Here is a 20,175-nt window from a genome sequence, read left to right as displayed (position 1 = left end):
TGCAATTTTGTCTATATATATATATATATATATATATATATATATATATATATATATATATATATAGAGAGAGAGAGAGAGAGAGAGAGAGAGAGAGAGACAGAGAGAGAGAATGGATGATGGTAACCGGGCATGAGTAACGGATGAGACCCGTTTGTTTTTAACGATACATTTAATAAATAAATAAGAAATAAATAATTAACAAATGAAAAAGGTATAAAAATGGCAATACAGTGTTTTTAGGTATGACGGACGCCAAACGCACAACAAAATTAAATTTTAAGGACCATCTGAGTTAACAAAAAAAAATTAGATACCAAACGTGCAGATTACCCAAACAATAAATACAAATCACCTACTTTAGTTTTTTGAAAATCCGATTATTTTGGATGTTTTTGAATCTTGAGTTTGTTTTGATTATTTTTGGAAAATTCTCAAACTAAAGTGGCTCACGATGGTAGGAAGAATAAGTGATGGTAGGAACAATAAGTTTAAACAAAAAATTTCATTTTAAGACTTGATATCCCCTCCCATTTACATGCAACTAAATAAGAGCAAATATCAACAACTCGAATACACATTAATACATTAACTAGCACTATTTTGTTTCAATTTTTCGACAAAAATGAGAACTTTTACTATATAAACCATTTTTTAACAATTTTTAATCTGACAAAACCGAATAATATATTAATAGATTGATGTTTTGTTGATTACTTGTGATCTATCCTTCTATAGATGGAAAGCAGACAATTCACATGTTTTCAACACACGAAGCCTCTTTGCCGAACATATAAACATGCTGCACAAAAACGTTTATCGATCATATTAGTAAATCATTTCTAGGCCGCAAGACACATTAAAAAGTTAAAATATATATATATATATATATATATATATATATATATATATATATATATATATATATATATATATATATATATATAAACTATCCTTACTCCCAAGGAACATCGCCAACAAGAATTCTATCTCCTTCATTATCCTCGTACACTAGGGTGAACTCTCCGTTTCCTTCCAACAATCCTACTGTTGTTGCGTCTTTTTGCTTATTCGTTATACGGGAAGAAGCATCTCCTCGAGCTACATACAAAATATTTTCACTCCACTTTCACATATATATATATATATATATATATATATATATATATATATATATATATATATATATATATATACACACACACGAGTAAGTACTAAAAAAATAATGAAAACTACAATAACAATCATTTAATGTTAGTTTGAGAAAATTGAAGGTTAACATTCTTTGTGAAAAAATAATCAAGTGTTAAAATCTGAATAATTCTGAAAATTATGTAAAAGGTACAAGTACCATTCATGAGGTTTAAATTTGTAACTCAACATTTGTCTCATGAATTGTGCTAAAAGTATTCTTCTTAACTAATTTTACTCCCTCTAATATCAATTTAATCAACTTTTTATTTTTGATTTAATATCATTTGGTTTCATTTTTTTTGTTGTTTTTCTTTTATTTTATATTTTATTATTATTATTATTATTATTATTATTATTATTATTATTATTATAAATTTCGATAGCGGTATAAAATTCAAACAACATTTTAAAATTCGGACAATAGGGTGAACTCTCCGTTTCTTTCCAACAATCCTACTGATGTTGCGTATTTTTGCTTATTCGTTATACTGGAAGAAGCATCTCCTCGAGCTACATATAGAATATTTTCACTCCACTTTCATATATATATATATATATATATATATATATATATATATATATATACACACACACACTCACATACACGCACACGAGTACTAAAAAAATGATGAAAACTATGATAACAATCGTTTAATGTTAGTTTGAGAAAATTGAAGGTTAAGATTCTTTGTGAAAAAATAATCAAGTGTTAAAATCTGAACAATTCTGAAAATTATGTAAAAGGTGCAAGTACCATTCATGAGGTTTAAATTTGTAACTCAACGTTTGTCTCATGGATTGTGCTAAAAGTATCCTCCTTAAGGCTAGAGGGTGTGGCTGCGGTTTGGGGCCACGGTTTGTGCCACCTCAGCTGCGCACACCGCCCCCAAGCCGCGGTTCTCTGCGGTTTTGGCCGCAGTGCGGTAGTCCATGGCCGCACTCCTTTTTCTCTTTCTCCTCTTTTACTTGCATTCTCTCTCTTCTCTCAACCAATTATCTTCTTTCTTTTCTTTTTTCTTTTCTCTCTCCTAATCATTTTCCTACTCCTCATTGTGGTTTCTAGTTGATGAAATAAGAAAAAATCTAAGTTGGCGTCTACATGACATTGGAGTGAGTGCGGTCTCGGTGACATCACTCCCTCCAGCCTAACTAATTTTACCACTCGTAACATCAATCTAATCAACTTTTTATTTTTGATTTGATATCATTTGTTTTCATCTTTTTTTGTTGTTTTTTCTTTTATTTTATATTTTATTATTATTATAGATTTCGATAGCTTTATAAAATTCGGACAACATTATAAAATCCGACGACTACATAAAATGTAACAAAAGTAAAGTTTTATTTCAATCCGATTTAACGTACCACGCAAATATATATATATATATATATATATATATATATATATATATATATATATATATTGTGTGTGTGTTGTAAAGTCGTACTACCTGCCAAGTGTCCTCTGAAGAGTTCATCAACAGCTGAGGAGAGACTTTGATAATTATCATACGCTTTCAGGTCAACCTTTCTTCCGATCACAACTCCATCCATATTAATCTTCACATATAAACTAGTTTCATTATCTGAACTAAGTTTCTTGCCACCACTTCTATCTATAGGAACTTTTTCATCCACAGATGATACCTTGATGGAGTAGCTAGATGTCATAATGGTCTTTCTTGATGATCTCACCGGTGGCCATCCTACAACTGCTGGGGGCTGTGCAACCCTACAAAATTTAATCTTAATAAATAACATGCAAAGTTTCTTGACGTTTGAAACATAGAACTTTTACTAAGAACCACATGAATCATTCACTATGATATATATATATATATATATATATATATATATATATATATATATATATATATATATATATATAAAGTTTGCATTTTTTCTTGAACCATATTCATTTGAAACTCTCATTCATTTTTTCCTTTCATCACATTCATTTGAAACTCCCATGACTTTTCAATTTCTTTCTAATAATTATTATAAGTTGGTTAATAAGGTTAAATAAATATCAAACCTAAAGTGTAATCATATATAAACTAAATTTCAATATTAAAAAAAATATATTTTCTTCTACTTATAAAGTTTGTTTTTAACTTTTAACATATTATACTTAATTTATTAGGTCTAATATGTTGTATGTAAATCGTTATCATATTAAAGTTACAACTTTTGATCAATTTGTATAAAATACTTACATTATTAATTTAAATATAACCTTACTGGATCAACTTAAATATAAAAATTTAGTTCAACTTAAACAACCCAAAGAATATTTAGTAAATAGTTAAAAATGATAAATTATAGTGTCTTTCTAATAATGGTAATAAATTGGTCAATAAGGTTAAATAAGTATCAAACCTAAAGTGTAATAAAAAATAAACTAAATTTCAATATTAAAATAATATTTTTACTTCTACTTATAAAGTTATGTCTTTAACTTTTAACATATTATACTTAATTTATTAGATTTAATATGTTGTTGTATATAAACGATTATCAGTTTAAAGTTGCAACTTTTGAATTGTATGAACAAAATACTTAAATTGTTAATTTAAATATAACATTAGAGCATCAACTTCAATATAAATTTCAGTTCCACTTAAAAAAACTCAAAGAATATTTTGTGAATAGTGAAAAGTGATAAATTGTAGTGCTAAATAAAAAAACTAAATTGTAATATCAATTCATTAACATATTTCTTAAAGATACTTTTATAATCGTTAAAATTTTTGAAATATGTAGCTTAAAATAACTTACAATAACAATAGTTAAAAATAACTCTATATAAATGATTATATTGTTAGCTTTAACAAAAATGTTTCATGTTTTAAATAATTACACTGATAGAAATTAAAACGTTAATCAAACAAATTTTAAAAATGAATTAACAATAACAACTATAAATAATATTAACCATATATTATATTTAATTTTATTCATGAGTAACCCGCAGGTAGAGGTTATTCAAAAGATTGAGATTATACAGTTTTAATAGATGTATATATTATCATATTGTTATATTTAAAAATTTTAACAACGATATTATTGCTTTAAAAATATATATTTGTAATGATTTCAACTATATAGATGCTTCTGCGCAACGCGCGGGCATTCGCCTAGTGTGTGTGTGTATATATATATATATATATATATATACTAATAAAGAATAGTTCTTTTGTCATTCGTCATTATGTTAGACATTGTAATAAATATCATGACACTTGTCAATCTATTGGCACTTGTAATTAATATAATGACACTTATCAATCTATTAATTCTCCATTTCAAATTTCAAAATTTAAATCACATTTTAATTACATGAAATTAATAATATTAGAATAAAAATAAAATAAAATTTATACAAATTATAAGATGATATATTTTACGTATTTATTTGAATCAACGATTATAATTTTATATATAACTAAAAAAATATCTTTTAATTAATAAGTTATTTAAAATTATTAATTAATAATTTTGAGTTTTTATTTATAAAGTTTAATTAATTTTCTAACCGTGGTTCCCACGGGTTATAAACTAATATATATATATATATATATATATTCAAATGAAAATAATTATATTATATTAAGAACATTTGAGAAAAAAAAGTTTAGCAACTCAGTTTGAATGAAAATAATATTTGATTTATTTTTATGAAAAATAATTTTATCCTTATTTTACACACATTCTCTCTCTCTCTCTCTCTCTCTCTCTCTCTCTCTCTCTTTCTCTCTCTCTGATAAAATACCATTGTTTTTCCTTTACTGCAACTAGAACCACCTAACACCGCTAGAACTAACATCGTTGAAACAACCGTAATGCCCTCGGAACTACTGGACGATCGCCTCCTAGTGTTCTCTGGATCTTCTTATTCGCCTCCTCCTTCCACCTCCCTCCATCGGAAACCATATCCTCATCTCTCTTCTTCCTTAGCCATTACTAATTCTGGTGACAACGTTGTGGTCTACCACCACCAGTATCAACAAGTAGAGATGCTACTGCTTCTTGTTTTTCCAACTTTTCCTCTCTAGTGAAAGGCATTCCCGATCTGGTCTAATTTCCTGATATCGATTCCTTGCATGTGAATTTTGTTCCTTCTGGTTCGACTAATGTATAACAACCTAGAATTAAGTTGCACATATACCAAACCAACGATTTACTTCTATAACCTCAATTCTTAATGGTATGGCTATAAAATTGGTGGTTTTGCTCCTCCACCTAAAGATCTGGATGTGTTTGATGGGGTAAATGTATATAAAAGTACCAGTGAGACCTTCTACACTCGAATTCAAGTGTCACCACTGCCAACTGCAAATAGTCAATCAATGGTATTTTCTCTCATTTGATTTCTTTTATGGAGGAACAAATCATTCAAAAATGTTTGGCTGAATGAATTTCTTAAGCAAGTGATCGATGCTTGGGCCCTCTGCTTTTTTAAAATTGTTTTCAAGATGGCTAAATTTTATATTTGTTTAACGCATAATTATAGGAGTTTGTATTCATTTCCATATCCTTAATCATATATATATATATATATATATATATATATATATATATATATATATATATATATATATATCCTATCCTAATAAATAAGTAGAATCGTGCCACGTGTCAGTCTCCTAGACCCCCAAAATAAAATTTTCCCGCTTCTTTTCTTCAGCTCGATTTACATAAATACCCTTCACTTCAAATTGAATGGGCGCAATGGTAACATAACAACCACAGTTAAATACCATTGTATTACCATGTTTAACTGTGGTTGATTTTATTGATTACACCAAATCCCTTAAAATGAGGTACACAATTACCTTCCTTTTCTCCGTATATTGTGTCTCCGTTATAATTTTTGTTTTCTTCAAATTTTGTTTATCTTTTACACTCTCCTCATTTCACTAGACAAACCCTAAATTACCACCAGCCCCATTAATGCCGCACAACCTCTGCCACGATCTTTCTCTGTTTTCATTTTTGGCATTTGCGAATAAGGAGCTCATAGGGTAATATGAGTGAGAACAACATTAACAATGTCGGCCCAAGGAAACCTAATTTTTATTTCTTCTCCTAGGTCTTCACATTCTCCTTTCTCGAAGCATAGTTTGAAGAGTTTTTATTTTAATTTATTAAGTACATACTACTATCTTTAAATTGTAGGTATAATTTTTTTTTTTCTGGAAAATGACGTCTTTCATTACCATGACTTTTCTGCAGCTAGATCTTAGGTTATTGCACACATGATTTTGTAAATCATTTGTAACGACATCAACCATAGTTTACCAGCCACGTTTTCTTCTATCAATCTTATACAAACTGAGAATTCCACAGTTTCGTATTTTGCAAAATGGGTTTTGTGAGATTTGTTGTAATGAGTTGATGTTCTTGAGGGAGGTGTTCAAGAGGTGTTATTAATTGATGGCTCAAGACCGAAGCTTAATTCCGGGTAAAAGTTATTGTTTATATGATATATGTGTAGTTTCTATAGCCATTTATTTCTAAATTTTATATTTTCATGAAGCATGGCTAACTATTTTGCTCATTTTTTTGGAAGCAACATGCGGGAAGTAGCAATTCAAAAAATTCATGCAAAGAATTATAGGGCCTCCTCTATAGGTAGATGCAGATCTATCCTTTTCTTCCTAGAATACAACATTCTTTGTTCATGTTCATAAAATAACCATCTGTTTATTTTATGGTTTTTAAAGCATCCTGCATATTTTTTAGTGGCCGTCATTGATTTGAAAAAAGAATTAAATAGTGTTTCCTTCATACGCTACATGCTTTTTCTGTTATTATATATGTTTCTAAAACGTTTAAGTTATCACGGTAAGTTTTTATATAAGAGCTTGTGGTCTATTAATGTGTATTATTTATCATTTAGTTTTTCGTTTATGTATCACTTAAGTTATTACAATAAGTATTTAGATCAGGGTTAAGAAAACACCACCTAAAGTTAATGTACGAACAAAACAGATTCAAGATGCTTAGCGGTGAGGGAGGGTACGTATATAGTTGTTATTTGATGAAAATGTTTGTGGTAGTGTAACCAATTACTGTAGTTTGGTTAAACTTAAAGTTACTTTAATACATAATTTGAATCTAACTTTACTTAAATAAATTTAACCATTATTAGTTTAATGAACGATTTAGAATTATATAAATATGTTATATTAAGTTAATTTTAAAATACCTACCTAAATAATTAGAGTATTATAATGCTAATTCAACAATTTAAACCATTTGTTTATCATGACAATTTATTTGGATTACAATGAATAAGTATATTTCTTTATTTGGAAATCATATAACATTTTTATTTGAAAGAAAAGGATAATACTCAAAAAAGTCAAAATAATACATCTTAGAAAATAAGCATTGTCTATAAAATATTACAATGCTTTAATGAGTAATGCATTTTAATATTTTCTTCTTTTTCTTTTGTTACTGGTTGACAATAACAACATACTTCATATATAAATGATTAGCATTTCTATTTCTTTTTCAATTTTTGTCATTTTTAGTGATTTTACGTTAATAAAGTGACTAATTACAAAAGTTATAGCATTGTACTTTGAAAATACATTGTTGTAATTGTTATCTTTTACTTTTGGTTATCCAAATTATAGCAATGTACTTTCAAAGTACAATGCTATAATTAGGAATCTATCATTTGGCAATGTACTTTCAAACAAGTCATCCGAAATTTAATGTTCTATAATTAGGTTTGTCACTAAAATGTTAGGGAAGATAAAACAGTGTGAATATTATTTCTTAGTTTTTATAGATTTACATGTATTTGAATTTTGTTATTTATTTTTTATACTAAGTCATTTATCATGTATTATTGTTAATTTAAGTAATCAACCCCGTGTATTACACGGGTTTTAACCTAGTATATATATATATATATATATATATATATATATATATATATATATATATATATATTATCTTATTTGTTGAATTGAACTTGTGAAGAGAGGAAATATCCAACGTTAGGATAAGCACAATGTAGTTTAGGTGCTCGAGGAAATGCCTATGTGAAAAACACCCCCTACCCCCAAGATTTCAACCAATATTTGTAATGAGTTGTGCTTTGATCTTTCTTAAGATATTTGTTCCTTCTGTCTTGACGTAGCCTCCATTTTAAATACATGATACATGCTTTAAAAGAATTATTAATAACACATTTAGAAATGTCTTTAATAAGAACGATGATAAAGGGAAAATAAGACATTTTTAATATAAAGTTGGCATTAGTATTCATTATCTTTGATTCTTGTTCCTTTTTGGATTTCTGCAAGTGCAATATTCATTCTGAAAGCAAGTGCCAAGTATGATCTTTTTTAATTTTTGGATGATTTCAAATATATAAATAAACAAAAACTATTAGTCATTAGCAATTTTAATGGTCAAAATAAATTTTGTCCACATAAATAAACATGTGATTAAACACATATAATCACATTTGATTAATTATATGAAACAACTATTGAATCGAGAACACGAAAATGAGTCTTGTCCACATAAATCGTATGTGATTAAACACATATAATCACATGTGAGTAAATAACGAGATAACCTATTGAATCGAAAAAATGAAAATGAATATTATCAATATAATTCATATATGATTAAATACATATAATAACATGTGATTATATGTATCTAATTAGATGTGATTATATGTATCCAAAAAACATGAAACTAAATCGTGTTCATATGAATCATATGTGATCAAATACATATATTCACATGTGATTAAATGCACGAGACCAAATATTGAATCAAAAAGTGAAATTTAATATTGTCAATATAAATCATATATCATTAAATACATACAATCACATGTGATTATATGTATCTAACCTCATATGTTTTATGTGGACAAAATTTATTTTTGCGTTCTCGATTCAATAGTTATTATTTATCAACATTAATTAAATATGATTAAATAAATATAATAACATATGAATATATGTATCTAATCGTATATGATTTATGTGGACAATATTCATTTTCATGTTATAGATTAATAGTCGTTTTTGTATATATTTAATCATATGTTGTTATATTTATCTAATCATATGTGATTATATACATATAATCACATATCATTAAATACATGAGAAAAATTATTGAATCTAAAACTTAAAAATGAGTTTTATCCATACAAATCATATGCGATTAGATACATTTAATCATATGTGATTATATATATGAGAACAACTATCATCATCAAGAACAAGAAAAAATATTGTATACATAAATCATATGTGAGTAAATACATATAATCACATGTGATTAAATACAAGAGACCATCTATAGAGTCAAAAAAGCGAAAATAAATATTTTCCATATAAATCATATGTGATTAAATACATATCATCACATGTGATTATATGTATCTAATCATATATCATTTATGAGGACAATATTCATTTTCACTTTCTCGATTCAATACTTGATCTCATTATCTAATCATATGTGATTAAATTATATGTATCTAATCACATATGATTTATATAGACAATATTCGTTTTGCGTTTTCGATTCAATATTTGTTCTCATGTATTTAATAATATGTGATTATATATATATATATATATATATATATATATATATATAGAGAGAGAGAGAGAGATAATCACAAATCATATAAATCATAAATCATATGTGATTATATATATATATATATATATATATATATATATATATATATATATATAATCACATATGATTTATGTGACCAAAATTTGTTTTAGTGTTTTTTACTCAAAAGTTGTTCTTTATCCTTGTTAGTCGTATGTGATTAAATACATGAGAAAATTATTGAATTGAAAATTTCAAAAAAGAATATTGTCTATATAATTAATATCTGATTAGATACATATAATCACATGTGATTATAGGTATTTAATTACTTATGATTTATGTGATTATATGTATTTAAATGAACGAGAACAACTATTGAATCATATATGATCTATGTGGACAAGATTCATTATCGTGTTCTCTATTCAATAATTGTTCTTTGTATACTTTAATCATATGTGATTCAATACATCTACTTACATGTGATTATATGTATCTAACCATATATGATTTTATGGACAAAAAAGATTCTTGTCTATATAAATCATATGTGATTAGATACATATAATCATATGTGATTATATACAAGAGAACAACCATTGAATAAAAAAACACAAAAACAAATATGTGTTCATATTAATCATAAGTTATTAAATACATATAATCAGATTTGATTAAATACACCAGAAAAATTATTGAATGGAAACCATGAAAACAAATATTGTTTATATAAATAATATGTGATTAGATACATATAATCATATGTGATTATATGTATTTAATCACATGTGATTAAATACATATAGTCACACATGATTTATGTAATTATATGAATTTAATCACATATGGTGTTGGTGGTTGTAGGTAGATGTTGGTCGTCATGTGGTAAAAATGGTTGGTTTGTGTGTGGTGGATGGTAGATGTGGTAGAGGTAGGGGTGGTGGATTGTGGATGAGGGGGGTCATATGTGATAGTTAGTTCTTGGTGGTTGTGAGTAGTGGTTATGGGTGGTGCTAGGTGGTGGGTGGTGGGGGTGATGGTGTTGATGGGTGGGCGAATGTGAGTAGTGGTGATGTTTAGTGGTTGTGGTGGTGGGTGGTGGATGGTGGTAGGTGGTGATGATCTTGGTCGTGGTGGGTGGTGGGGATGGTAGTGGCGGGTGATGGTAATGGTGGGTAGGGTGATGGTGGTAGATGGTAGTGATGCGTTGTGGAGGTGGGTAGTTGTGATAAATGGTGGTGGTAGTGACGGGTGGTCATGATGGTGTTTGAGGCTCGTGATGGTGATGGTTTATGGTGGCTAAGTTGCGATGGTGGTGGTGGTGGTTTTTGTGGGTGAAAGGTGGGGTAGTGGTGATGCGTGGTGGTGGCGGGTGGCAAGTGGTGGGTGGTTGTGGTGGCAGATTGTGGTAATGGTGATTGGTAGTGGTTGTGGTTTGTACATTGTGGTGATGGGTGGTAGGTAGTGGTGGTGGGTGGATGGTGATATGTGGATGGTAGTGATGACTGGTGATTTGTTGGTGGTGATGGGTGGATGGTGGTGGTGGGTGGTAGAATGTAGTCATGGGTGGTGTTGGTGTTGGTTAGTGAGTATTTTAATTGTTTTTAACTATTTTGTGATTTACATGAATATTATTTTATAATTTTAACAAAAAAAATTGTATGGTTCAAATTTGTTCTCAAATGTTTTCATAATAAGAAATGTATTTGAACCATACAATTTGCTATGGGTCATCCTGTTATGCCTCCTAATTAATGTCATATCAATTATTAATGTCTCCATTTCAAATTTCAAAATTTAAATTTCTCACTTTAATTACATTAAATTGATAACATTAGAATAAAAAATAAAATAAAATTAATACAAATTTTAAGATGATATAATTTCATGTATTCATTTAAAACAACAATAAAAAATTTATAAAACTAAAAAAATATATTTTTTATTAATAATTCATTTAAAATAATTGATTAATAACTTTGAGTTTTAATATGAAAGTTTGTTTAATTTTGTAACTATTGTTCCCACAAGTTATAAACTTATATATATATATATATATATATATATATATATATATATATATATATATATATATATATATATATGAAAAACATCATAAATGGTCCCTGTGGTTTACCAAAATCTGAAGTTTAGTCCCCGTGGTTTAAAAACATCATAGATGGTCCCTATGCTTTCAAAAATTTTCATGATTGGTCCTTATTGTTAACTTCGTTGAGTTTAATTTGTTAACTGAAAGGTGTTTTCGTCATTTCACTGCCACAAGGACCATTTATGATGTTTTCATTTATTTAAAAAAAAGAAAAAAAATAATATGCAAAGTGGGCCTCTCTGTCTCTCTCTCACATACACACACACTCATAAAGATCCCGAAATCTGTCATAGGCGCCTTAAACTTCATCGTCTCACTCAATTCCTCAAATGCCACCACCAAATTCCCAAGCCTCGCCACAAATTCAATGAACAACGAAGTAAACGTCACCAAATAAGGCACACTAGCACTCTTATATGTATCTCCGTCATCTTGTATCACCATTCTTTCCGGTTTAAATGAGAATTAACGAGTCAAAATTTGTGAAAACCATTTGCACCCGCGAATGGTAGATTTGTAGCTCCTAGACTCTTCGATGTTCCCAAATCGATTCGGGCTTCGCTGAACGAATGGCACCCGTGGTATTTGTATTGGTCGTCGTCGTCAGTTTTTGAGATGTCTTGTATGTCTTGAAATTTGATTAGGGTTTTTTCCGATTTGCCAACTGTTTCCATCGATGAGAAGGTAGGATTTTCGTTCGAGTTTCGTTTGTAGGTCTTTCGATCTGCTTCTGGTTTTCCAAATGTGATCGAGAAATCAAAGTTATGGGATGTGGTTAAAGAGAAACCAAAGCTCTTGCGCTTCCTTCAATGGCAATTTAAACGAAGAAACTGAAATTCTGTTCCTCCATTTCAAGTTTTAGGTATTTACTCAACTTAACTCCATTTTTCTCAATTTGATTTCTATGTTTTTTTTGTGGATTTTTGACTATTCGAGCTAATTTTAAGAACGAAAAACAATTAATCAGTAACTATCTATGGTTTTTTATTGTTACTCTTGCTTGATTTGAAGCCACTTACTTTGATTTTGGGGAAGGGTTTATTGCATTTGCAATCGATTGATTCTGGTTTGACCTGGAAGGCTGGAATGAGATTATGTGTTGACTAGATCATTGAATTTGATTTTGTTCTTCAGTAATAGTTTTAAAGTTCATTTAATTCTTGATTTTGTTATAATGTATAGCTTAAAGTAGCGTTTGTAAAATGGTTAATGATGGATTTAAAATTGCATACGCAACTTCACCATAACGAAGATTATGATCAGACGATAAAGATGTTCAGATGAACATGATAGAGAGATGTTTAAGTTTGTATGTACGAGAGAGCGAGGGAGAGAGAGGGACCTCCTTTGCAAATTATTTCATTTTTTCTTTTTTTTATTAAGTGAAAACATCATAAATGGTCCTTGTGGTAGTGAAATGATGAAAATGTTCTTCAGTTAACTGACTAAACTTAACAGAGTTAGCAATAAGGACCAATCGTTAAAAGTTTTTAAAGCACAGGGACCATCTATGATGTTTTTAAACCACGGGGACTAAACTTCAGATTTTGGAAAACCACAAGGACCATTTATGATGTTTTTTCTATATATATATATATATATATATATATATATATATATATATATATATATATATATATATATAAGTTCAATTAAGAAAATAACAAAGGTTGAGCATGGGGAAATCATTCTCAACCACTCATTTATTTTTTCCGCAAAAGCCTTCTTCGTACCAGCGGAAATCGGGAAGGAATACACATATGTTTTCCAACAAAATAAGTTTCCTCAAACTATGCTAATTATTACCTTGATATATATACAAAAAACATGTCTACAAATAGACATCCATATTGATATACTTTTAAGATAAATTAAAATTTTTATTTTTTTATCGTTTCAGCTATCGTTATTCATAAGTGAATAGAAATACATCTTGATTTTTGCTATAGTACATTCGTTATTCACTTATTGTTAGGTCCAGTTAGTGTTGCGTCTTTGGGCTCGTTAGCTAGTCCAGTTTTGTCTCCGGTATGGGCCTGTCCATCCGTGAGTTCTTTATAGGGTTTGTTATATATAGATGCTTGCATGCATTCTTGAACGTAATGCTTTGATAGAGATTTTAATAGCGTTCAAGTTCTTATCTTTTGTAACCCTAGAATCCTCTACAGCGGAAGTTCTTCATCGAGCTTTGCTGAGGATTGAGTTAATCGAATCATTCGACTCATTCAGATCCATACTTGTGTTTTTATCTTACTGTTTCTACTTTATTGATTTGCCTGTTATAAAGATCTAATCGATCAAAGAGTTTTCGAACTCATCAGTTGGTATCAAGTGGTATCAGAGTGGGTCTTTGAAAATCTATTGATTTTTGAAGTATCGGTTCTTGATTTGATGATTTTCTGCACAAGTTATTGAAGATTTTGGTGTTCCGGTAGTTTGAAATCAAGTTTTTTTTTGATCTACTGTTCATAGAATTTCATAGAATCTACTGTTCATCGGGGTAATTTTCTTTTAATCCAATCTGTTTCATGCTCGTATTTTTGATCTGATCTTTGATCAATTGTGTTGTACAAAATAAATTGGTTGCTTCGTCGATTAATTTCTTTTGTTTTGGCCCAACTATTTCGTCACTATTCATGGCTCGTATGTCTATTGTCGATCCAGGTTTTCTTTGTCCCTAATATTTTATTCGAGTTCCGGTGTGCGTCATCTGCTTTATGTATCGATTACTATTACTCAGTTCATCCACTTGTTTGTTCTCTCAAGGTCAATCAAGGTTAATAATCGATGCTTATATCATTATCGACTAAAGGATATTGATTTGTTTTTATGGCGGGTTTGGTTTTCATGAAGATTCTTTGGGATTACATTCGAAAATGAAGTTTAAAGACATTACTTCAGTGCTTGGTTTATATATCCTAGAGCCCGTGTTTGAAGACTATAGAAGAATCAAGATTCATGGATTGCTTCATCTATTCCTCGTTGCAAATCTTTTTATTTGCTAGATGCTTGTTTTGGAAGTTAAAGCATTGTCATCCATTCCATACTTTGAGGGGGAGATTGTAGGGTTTCAAAGCACTCCATAGATGATGGCAATGGGCCCCTTTGATGAATTCTAGGTTAAAAGCCCAAGACTTGTCTTTTTCCCTATAAATAGTCATGTATTATTCACAATTAGGGTTAAGAGAGGGAGGCAAAATGTAGCCGCCACGTGAGGTTTCTTATGTAGTGTTAGAGTCTTTAGTCTATGCTTTAAGTGTAATTTATTCCTCTTGTTTCAATAAACCGAGAGATCATTCGACATAATCTTCATATTTGTGTTTGTTCTTATTTTCCGCATCTTGTTCATCAAATCTCAATTAGGGTTTTAATCCTATCACTTATGAATAAAAAAATATTTTTAATTTTTTTTACAGTTTAAGTATCATTTATAGTACTTATTTACATATAAATAACAAATTAACTGTAACAAAAATTTGTCAAATGTTTTATTTATATATGAATATAAAATATGACGACAACTAATACACGTTTTATTCATATATAAATATAATATATGACGAAAGATGATGTAAAAAAATATATTTTAAATAATAGAAACTTTATTACATGTTATATTCATATATGAACGATACTCAAACTATAAAAAAAAAAGTTAAGCACACGTTTTATTCATAACTGAATAACGAATGTATTGTAATAAAAATCTGATGAATTTTTATTCACTTATGAATAACGAGAGCTAAAACTTAAAAAAAAACGATTTTTTTTTTATTTTATCTTAAAACTATATCAATATGGATATTTATTTATAGAGAATAAAAAATTATGAATTTTGATATATTTTATATAATTTTTCGATAAAAATAGCTTTCTAAAAATAAAAAAAAAATGTTTTTGGGTATATTAAGGTAATGATTAGCATAGTTTAAGGAAACATATTTGCTTGGAAAACACATGTGTATCTGCTCTCAATTTCCGCTGGTACTCCTAAGAGCATATGGTATGGGCAATTTGAAGTGGTGTTATGACAAGAAGCAACAAGAAGAGGGGGTGGTGTTCATTGTGTTATAACTAGGGATGAGATTTAGAACCGGAAAACCGGACCGGAACTGGAACCGGAACCGTTAGAACCGGAATATATAGAACCGGTTCTGGTTCTGAGTTTAAAAATTGGCTTTATCCGGGTTCCGGGTAATCCGGGTTTGTGTCCATCGGGTCCGGGTAAACCGGGTCTAAAAACCGAAACCGGTTTTTTGAATCGGAACCACTTTTAGGCCCGAAATCGTTTTTTTTGTGAAACGTTTAAAAGATGCATATCTCAATCGTTTCAACTCCGATTGACATACGGATTTTTCCAACAAGTAGTTTAGAGTTTGTACATGATTTTAAATTATAAATTTTCTATTTTCAGTTTTATATTCATTGACTTACAGTCCCCTAAAGTCGATATATCAAAGCTGGAAGTTTTTAATTTTTCAGTTTTTTTGTATTCGGTGAAAGTTTTAAAACATGCATATCTAATTTTTTTGAAGACGGATTGACATATGGTTTTTTCCAACTTGTAGTTTACAGTTTGTACATGATTTTAAAATATAATTTTGTCATTTTTGGTTTAACATTCAATGATTTACAGTCTTCTGAAGTCGGGATATCAAAACTAAAAATTTTCAACTTTTCAGCTATTTGTTTTTGTACTTTGTATTATGTGAAAATGTTAACACATGCATATCACATTCGTTTAAAGTCGGATTGACATACGGTTATTTCTAAAGTTTATTTTAGAGTTTTTTACATGATTTTAGATTATAATTATGCTAATATGGTTTCATATTCAATGAGTTACAATCCCCCAAATTCGAGATATCAATATGAAAATTTTCAAAGTTCAACCCACTAAGTACTAAGTAATTACCAAAAAATTCCGGTTTTTCCCGGTTTTCCGGTTCTAAACCCACATTATCCGGTTCCAACCTACCCACTTTGATGTTTCCGGGTTTTCCGGTTCTAGACCCACTTTACCCAGAATCGAACCGGAACCGGTTCCTATATACCGGTCCGGTTTCCGATTCTACAAAATCCTGTTAACCGGTTCCGGGTTTTTCGGGTCCGGGTCCATCCGGTCCGGGTTTGGACCCACTTTCATCCCTAGTTATAACACCATATTAAGAGGAGAAAGATAGATAGATAGATAGATAGATAGATAGATAGATAGATAGATAGAGAGAGAGAGAGAGAGAGAGAGAGAGAGAGAGAGAATTTGGGCAACCAATAGAAAATCACGTTGCATCTAGTCATGACCACAACAAGAAGCAACAGAACTAGATACAACAAGAAGGGGGGAGGGGGGGGGGGGTGTTGATGTTTCTTAACGGCGTTGAGGATGCTCCACCTCAGTAACAACGAGATGCAACATGACCCATACCTTATACTCTAAGTGTTTTGCGGCAAAAATAAATGTGTGGCTGAGAATGATTCTCTCATTCTCAACCTTTTTTTTTTCTCAATTGAACTCTCTCTCTCTCTCTCTCTCTCTCTATATATATATATATATATATATATATATATATATATATATATATATATATATATATATATATATGTTGACACTTAAACTTTTCGGATTTTTTGGATTTTATTTATATGCTATGAAATAATGTTTATGAATTATATTTAGAAATGAAACAACTACCCACAAAACGAAAATGGAGATATTTAGGTAATTTAAACTTTTCGAATACAACTTACATATATTTTATCTAAACCAATACTTGGGTGCCGGTGTGCCACCCCATTAAGGGGATGGATAATAAAATCTTCATTCCTCATTACCGGGTTTCAAGAATTTAGAAAAGAAAGAAAGTAAGAAACTACGAATAATCGATATACAAAATTTTATATAAACTAATGTAAATTGTGCATGATATAATTATATGATCATGTGAAAGTACGTGAATGATATGAAATAGAGATCCGTGAATGATATGAAATAGAGATCCCCAAAAAATTTGTTTTCTGAATAGATTAGGGGATACCTTTTACTCGAGCTTTTAAACATGAGTGTGTTTGATGAACTGTTAGTGGGATGAGTTGTACCAATGGAGTAAAGGCCATCTCCTGGAGGACATAGCCTTAGTTCAAGCCTTGTCTCCTCACAAGCTTCTTTGATCATCACCTTATTCGGTTTAGGGTATCCTTCCATTTGTATTTTCAAGGAAATATACCTAGAAGGCTTGATATTGTCGGAAATTTAGAAACAAAAGGAACTTAAAAGAAAACGAGATATTGTTACCAGACGATAACTAACGCTAACCAAAGAGGGATGAGCATAGAAAGAACTATATACCCACAAAAGCACTTGACGATAATTTAATGGTAATGAATGACAAGAAAGAAGAATGCCGTCACATGAGATATTTATTCGCTTTTGTGGAAAAGCAGGAAGGTGCTCATGCTTTAAAAGGAGCATAAAAGAGACTTCCGCATGTTTATAGTTGGTGCAATAAAAAATATATTATCAATCACATCTCTATATATATAGGGATATTCTATATTTACCCTTTAATATACCCATGTAAATTTAATAGTGCTGGTGTATCTTCATGTTTTTACTATTTATGAGAATGGGGTGGTAAGTATAGTAAAAGTTATTCAACAAAATGAATATATATATATATATATATATATATATATATATATATATATATATATATATATATATATATATATATATATATATATATATATATATATATATATATCATTTTGTTGAATTTGTGAAACCGTGAGACGTAATCCTAGCCATTCATTTGATAGTTAAAAAAAACATTTTTAAAAAGCAAAATAGTTGAAAATTTTCGAAAAAAAATTTCAAATATTATTTTCAGAATTTATATTTTCCAAAAAAAATAAAAAAAAATACCAAAACTAAATAAATAAATAAAATACATTTTTTTTACATATTCTAATACAATATTAGAATATTTTACATATCAGACGAATCTAATATAATATTCTAACACTCTAAAAATCACATTAGAATATTTACAGTGTAATATTCTATTAAAATATTTTACGTATTTAAAAAAAATGGTAATTTTTTTTAGTTTTTTTTTTTATTTTTAGGTAATTAAAGTTCCGAAAATAATAATTAATTTTTTTTTGGATTATTCCTTTTATTTTGCATTTTAAAATTATTTTTAGATTTGGTTTCATAGTCTTACAAAATTAGCATGTTCTTAAATGAACTGAACCTATATATATATATATATATATATATATATATATATATATATATATATATATATATATAGAAAGAGAGAGAGAGAGAGAGAGAGAGAGAGAGAGAGAGAACTTGAACCTATATATATATATATTATATATATATATATATATATATATATATATATATATATATATATATATATATATACCTATATAATGATGTTTTTATTTCTTTTTCTTTTATCATAAACAACCATCAAACTAGTTCGCTAAATTCACCATACGAATATCCAAAGAACACTTCCCTTTAAAGTGAATCGCTAAGTGTTCGTTATATTAATGTATTTCGTGAACCTATTTCATGTACGTCTAATCCATATCAGATCAAGGTCATCTGCTAATAGGGATGGTTCTACGATAGTGCCCGTTGTGGTACCAACAACCCCTAGTTTTCCCGAATGCAGTGTAAAATTTTTTGAAAATTTTTAAATTTTTTTCTACTATCAGCAACGCCTGGTTTTTCCGTGACACCCCTTCTATGAAATCCTACGTTTATCTTTGTTTACTAATAGCACTTCACAAGTTCACATTGAGCTTTAAGTCTTTCATATATATATATATATATATATATATATATATATATATATATATATATATATATATATATATATATATATATATAGACACACACAAACACACACACACATACATAGATATTTAAATGTTCTATGCAACTATTGTGTGTATGGATGCTCCAATCAAAATTTAGAAAAAAAAGAAATCATTAATGAAACAATAAAGGGTAATTTAGTCATTATTTGTATACATTTAATTATAATTCCTAAAATAATTGTTCAATTTTCCTTAAATACAATGCCTCGAATAACCCTAAAATAATCACCAGACAACACATCTCTTTTTCCCGTTTATGGCCGTGAAACAAAGAATGTCTCCAACAGGTGCATTTCCTTCTCTATCTTCGGCGATCCCTAACAATAAGATTCCAACGATCACAACAAGCTCCCCCGTGT

The 20,175-nt window shown here is 29.0% G+C and overlaps 1 protein-coding gene across 6 annotated transcripts; it reads right to left on the bottom strand.

Moving 5' to 3' along the window:
* Positions 1–490: 490 nt before the first annotated feature.
* On the bottom strand, positions 491–18,406 carry LOC145059331 (auxin-responsive protein IAA28-like). Of its 6 annotated transcripts, XM_079007187.1 has the most exons (6): positions 18,213–18,406; positions 17,956–18,144; positions 2,842–2,926; positions 2,646–2,754; positions 960–1,101; positions 491–802 (listed from the first exon to the last, which is right to left on the bottom strand). In XM_079007187.1, exons 1-6 carry the CDS (start codon positions 18,248–18,250, stop codon positions 733–735), a joined length of 633 nt encoding a protein of 210 aa, XP_078863313.1. In that variant the 5' UTR covers positions 18,251–18,406; the 3' UTR covers positions 491–732. The 6 variants fall into 6 exon arrangements, with proteins under 6 accessions (XP_078863313.1, XP_078863310.1, XP_078863312.1 ...); XM_079007184.1 differs by having other exon boundaries at positions 2,646–2,926; positions 18,213–18,404; XM_079007186.1 differs by having other exon boundaries at positions 2,646–2,926; positions 18,267–18,402.
* Positions 18,407–20,175: the final 1,769 nt, after the last annotated feature.

The sequence above is a fragment of the Lactuca serriola genome, chromosome 6 (assembly GCF_051521515.1).
Source record: "Lactuca serriola cultivar US96UC23 chromosome 6, Lser_US96UC23_V15, whole genome shotgun sequence".
Taxonomy (NCBI): domain Eukaryota; kingdom Viridiplantae; phylum Streptophyta; class Magnoliopsida; order Asterales; family Asteraceae; genus Lactuca; species Lactuca serriola.
Note: the sequence above shows the minus strand (reverse complement) of the source record. Positions and strands in the feature narration are given on the sequence as shown.

Coding starts and splice junctions, on each gene's coding strand:
- LOC145059331 (XM_079007184.1), bottom strand. CDS start 18,250: ATGCTCATCCCTCTTTGGTTAGCGTTAGTTATCGTCTG. Junction 18,145..18,212: donor TTAGCGTTAGTTATCGTCTG/GTAACAATATCT, acceptor CAAGCCTTCTAG/GTATATTTCCTTGAAAATAC. Junction 1,102..2,645: donor CTTCAGAGGACACTTGGCAG/GTAGTACGACTT, acceptor TTTTGTATGTAG/CTCGAGGAGATGCTTCTTCC.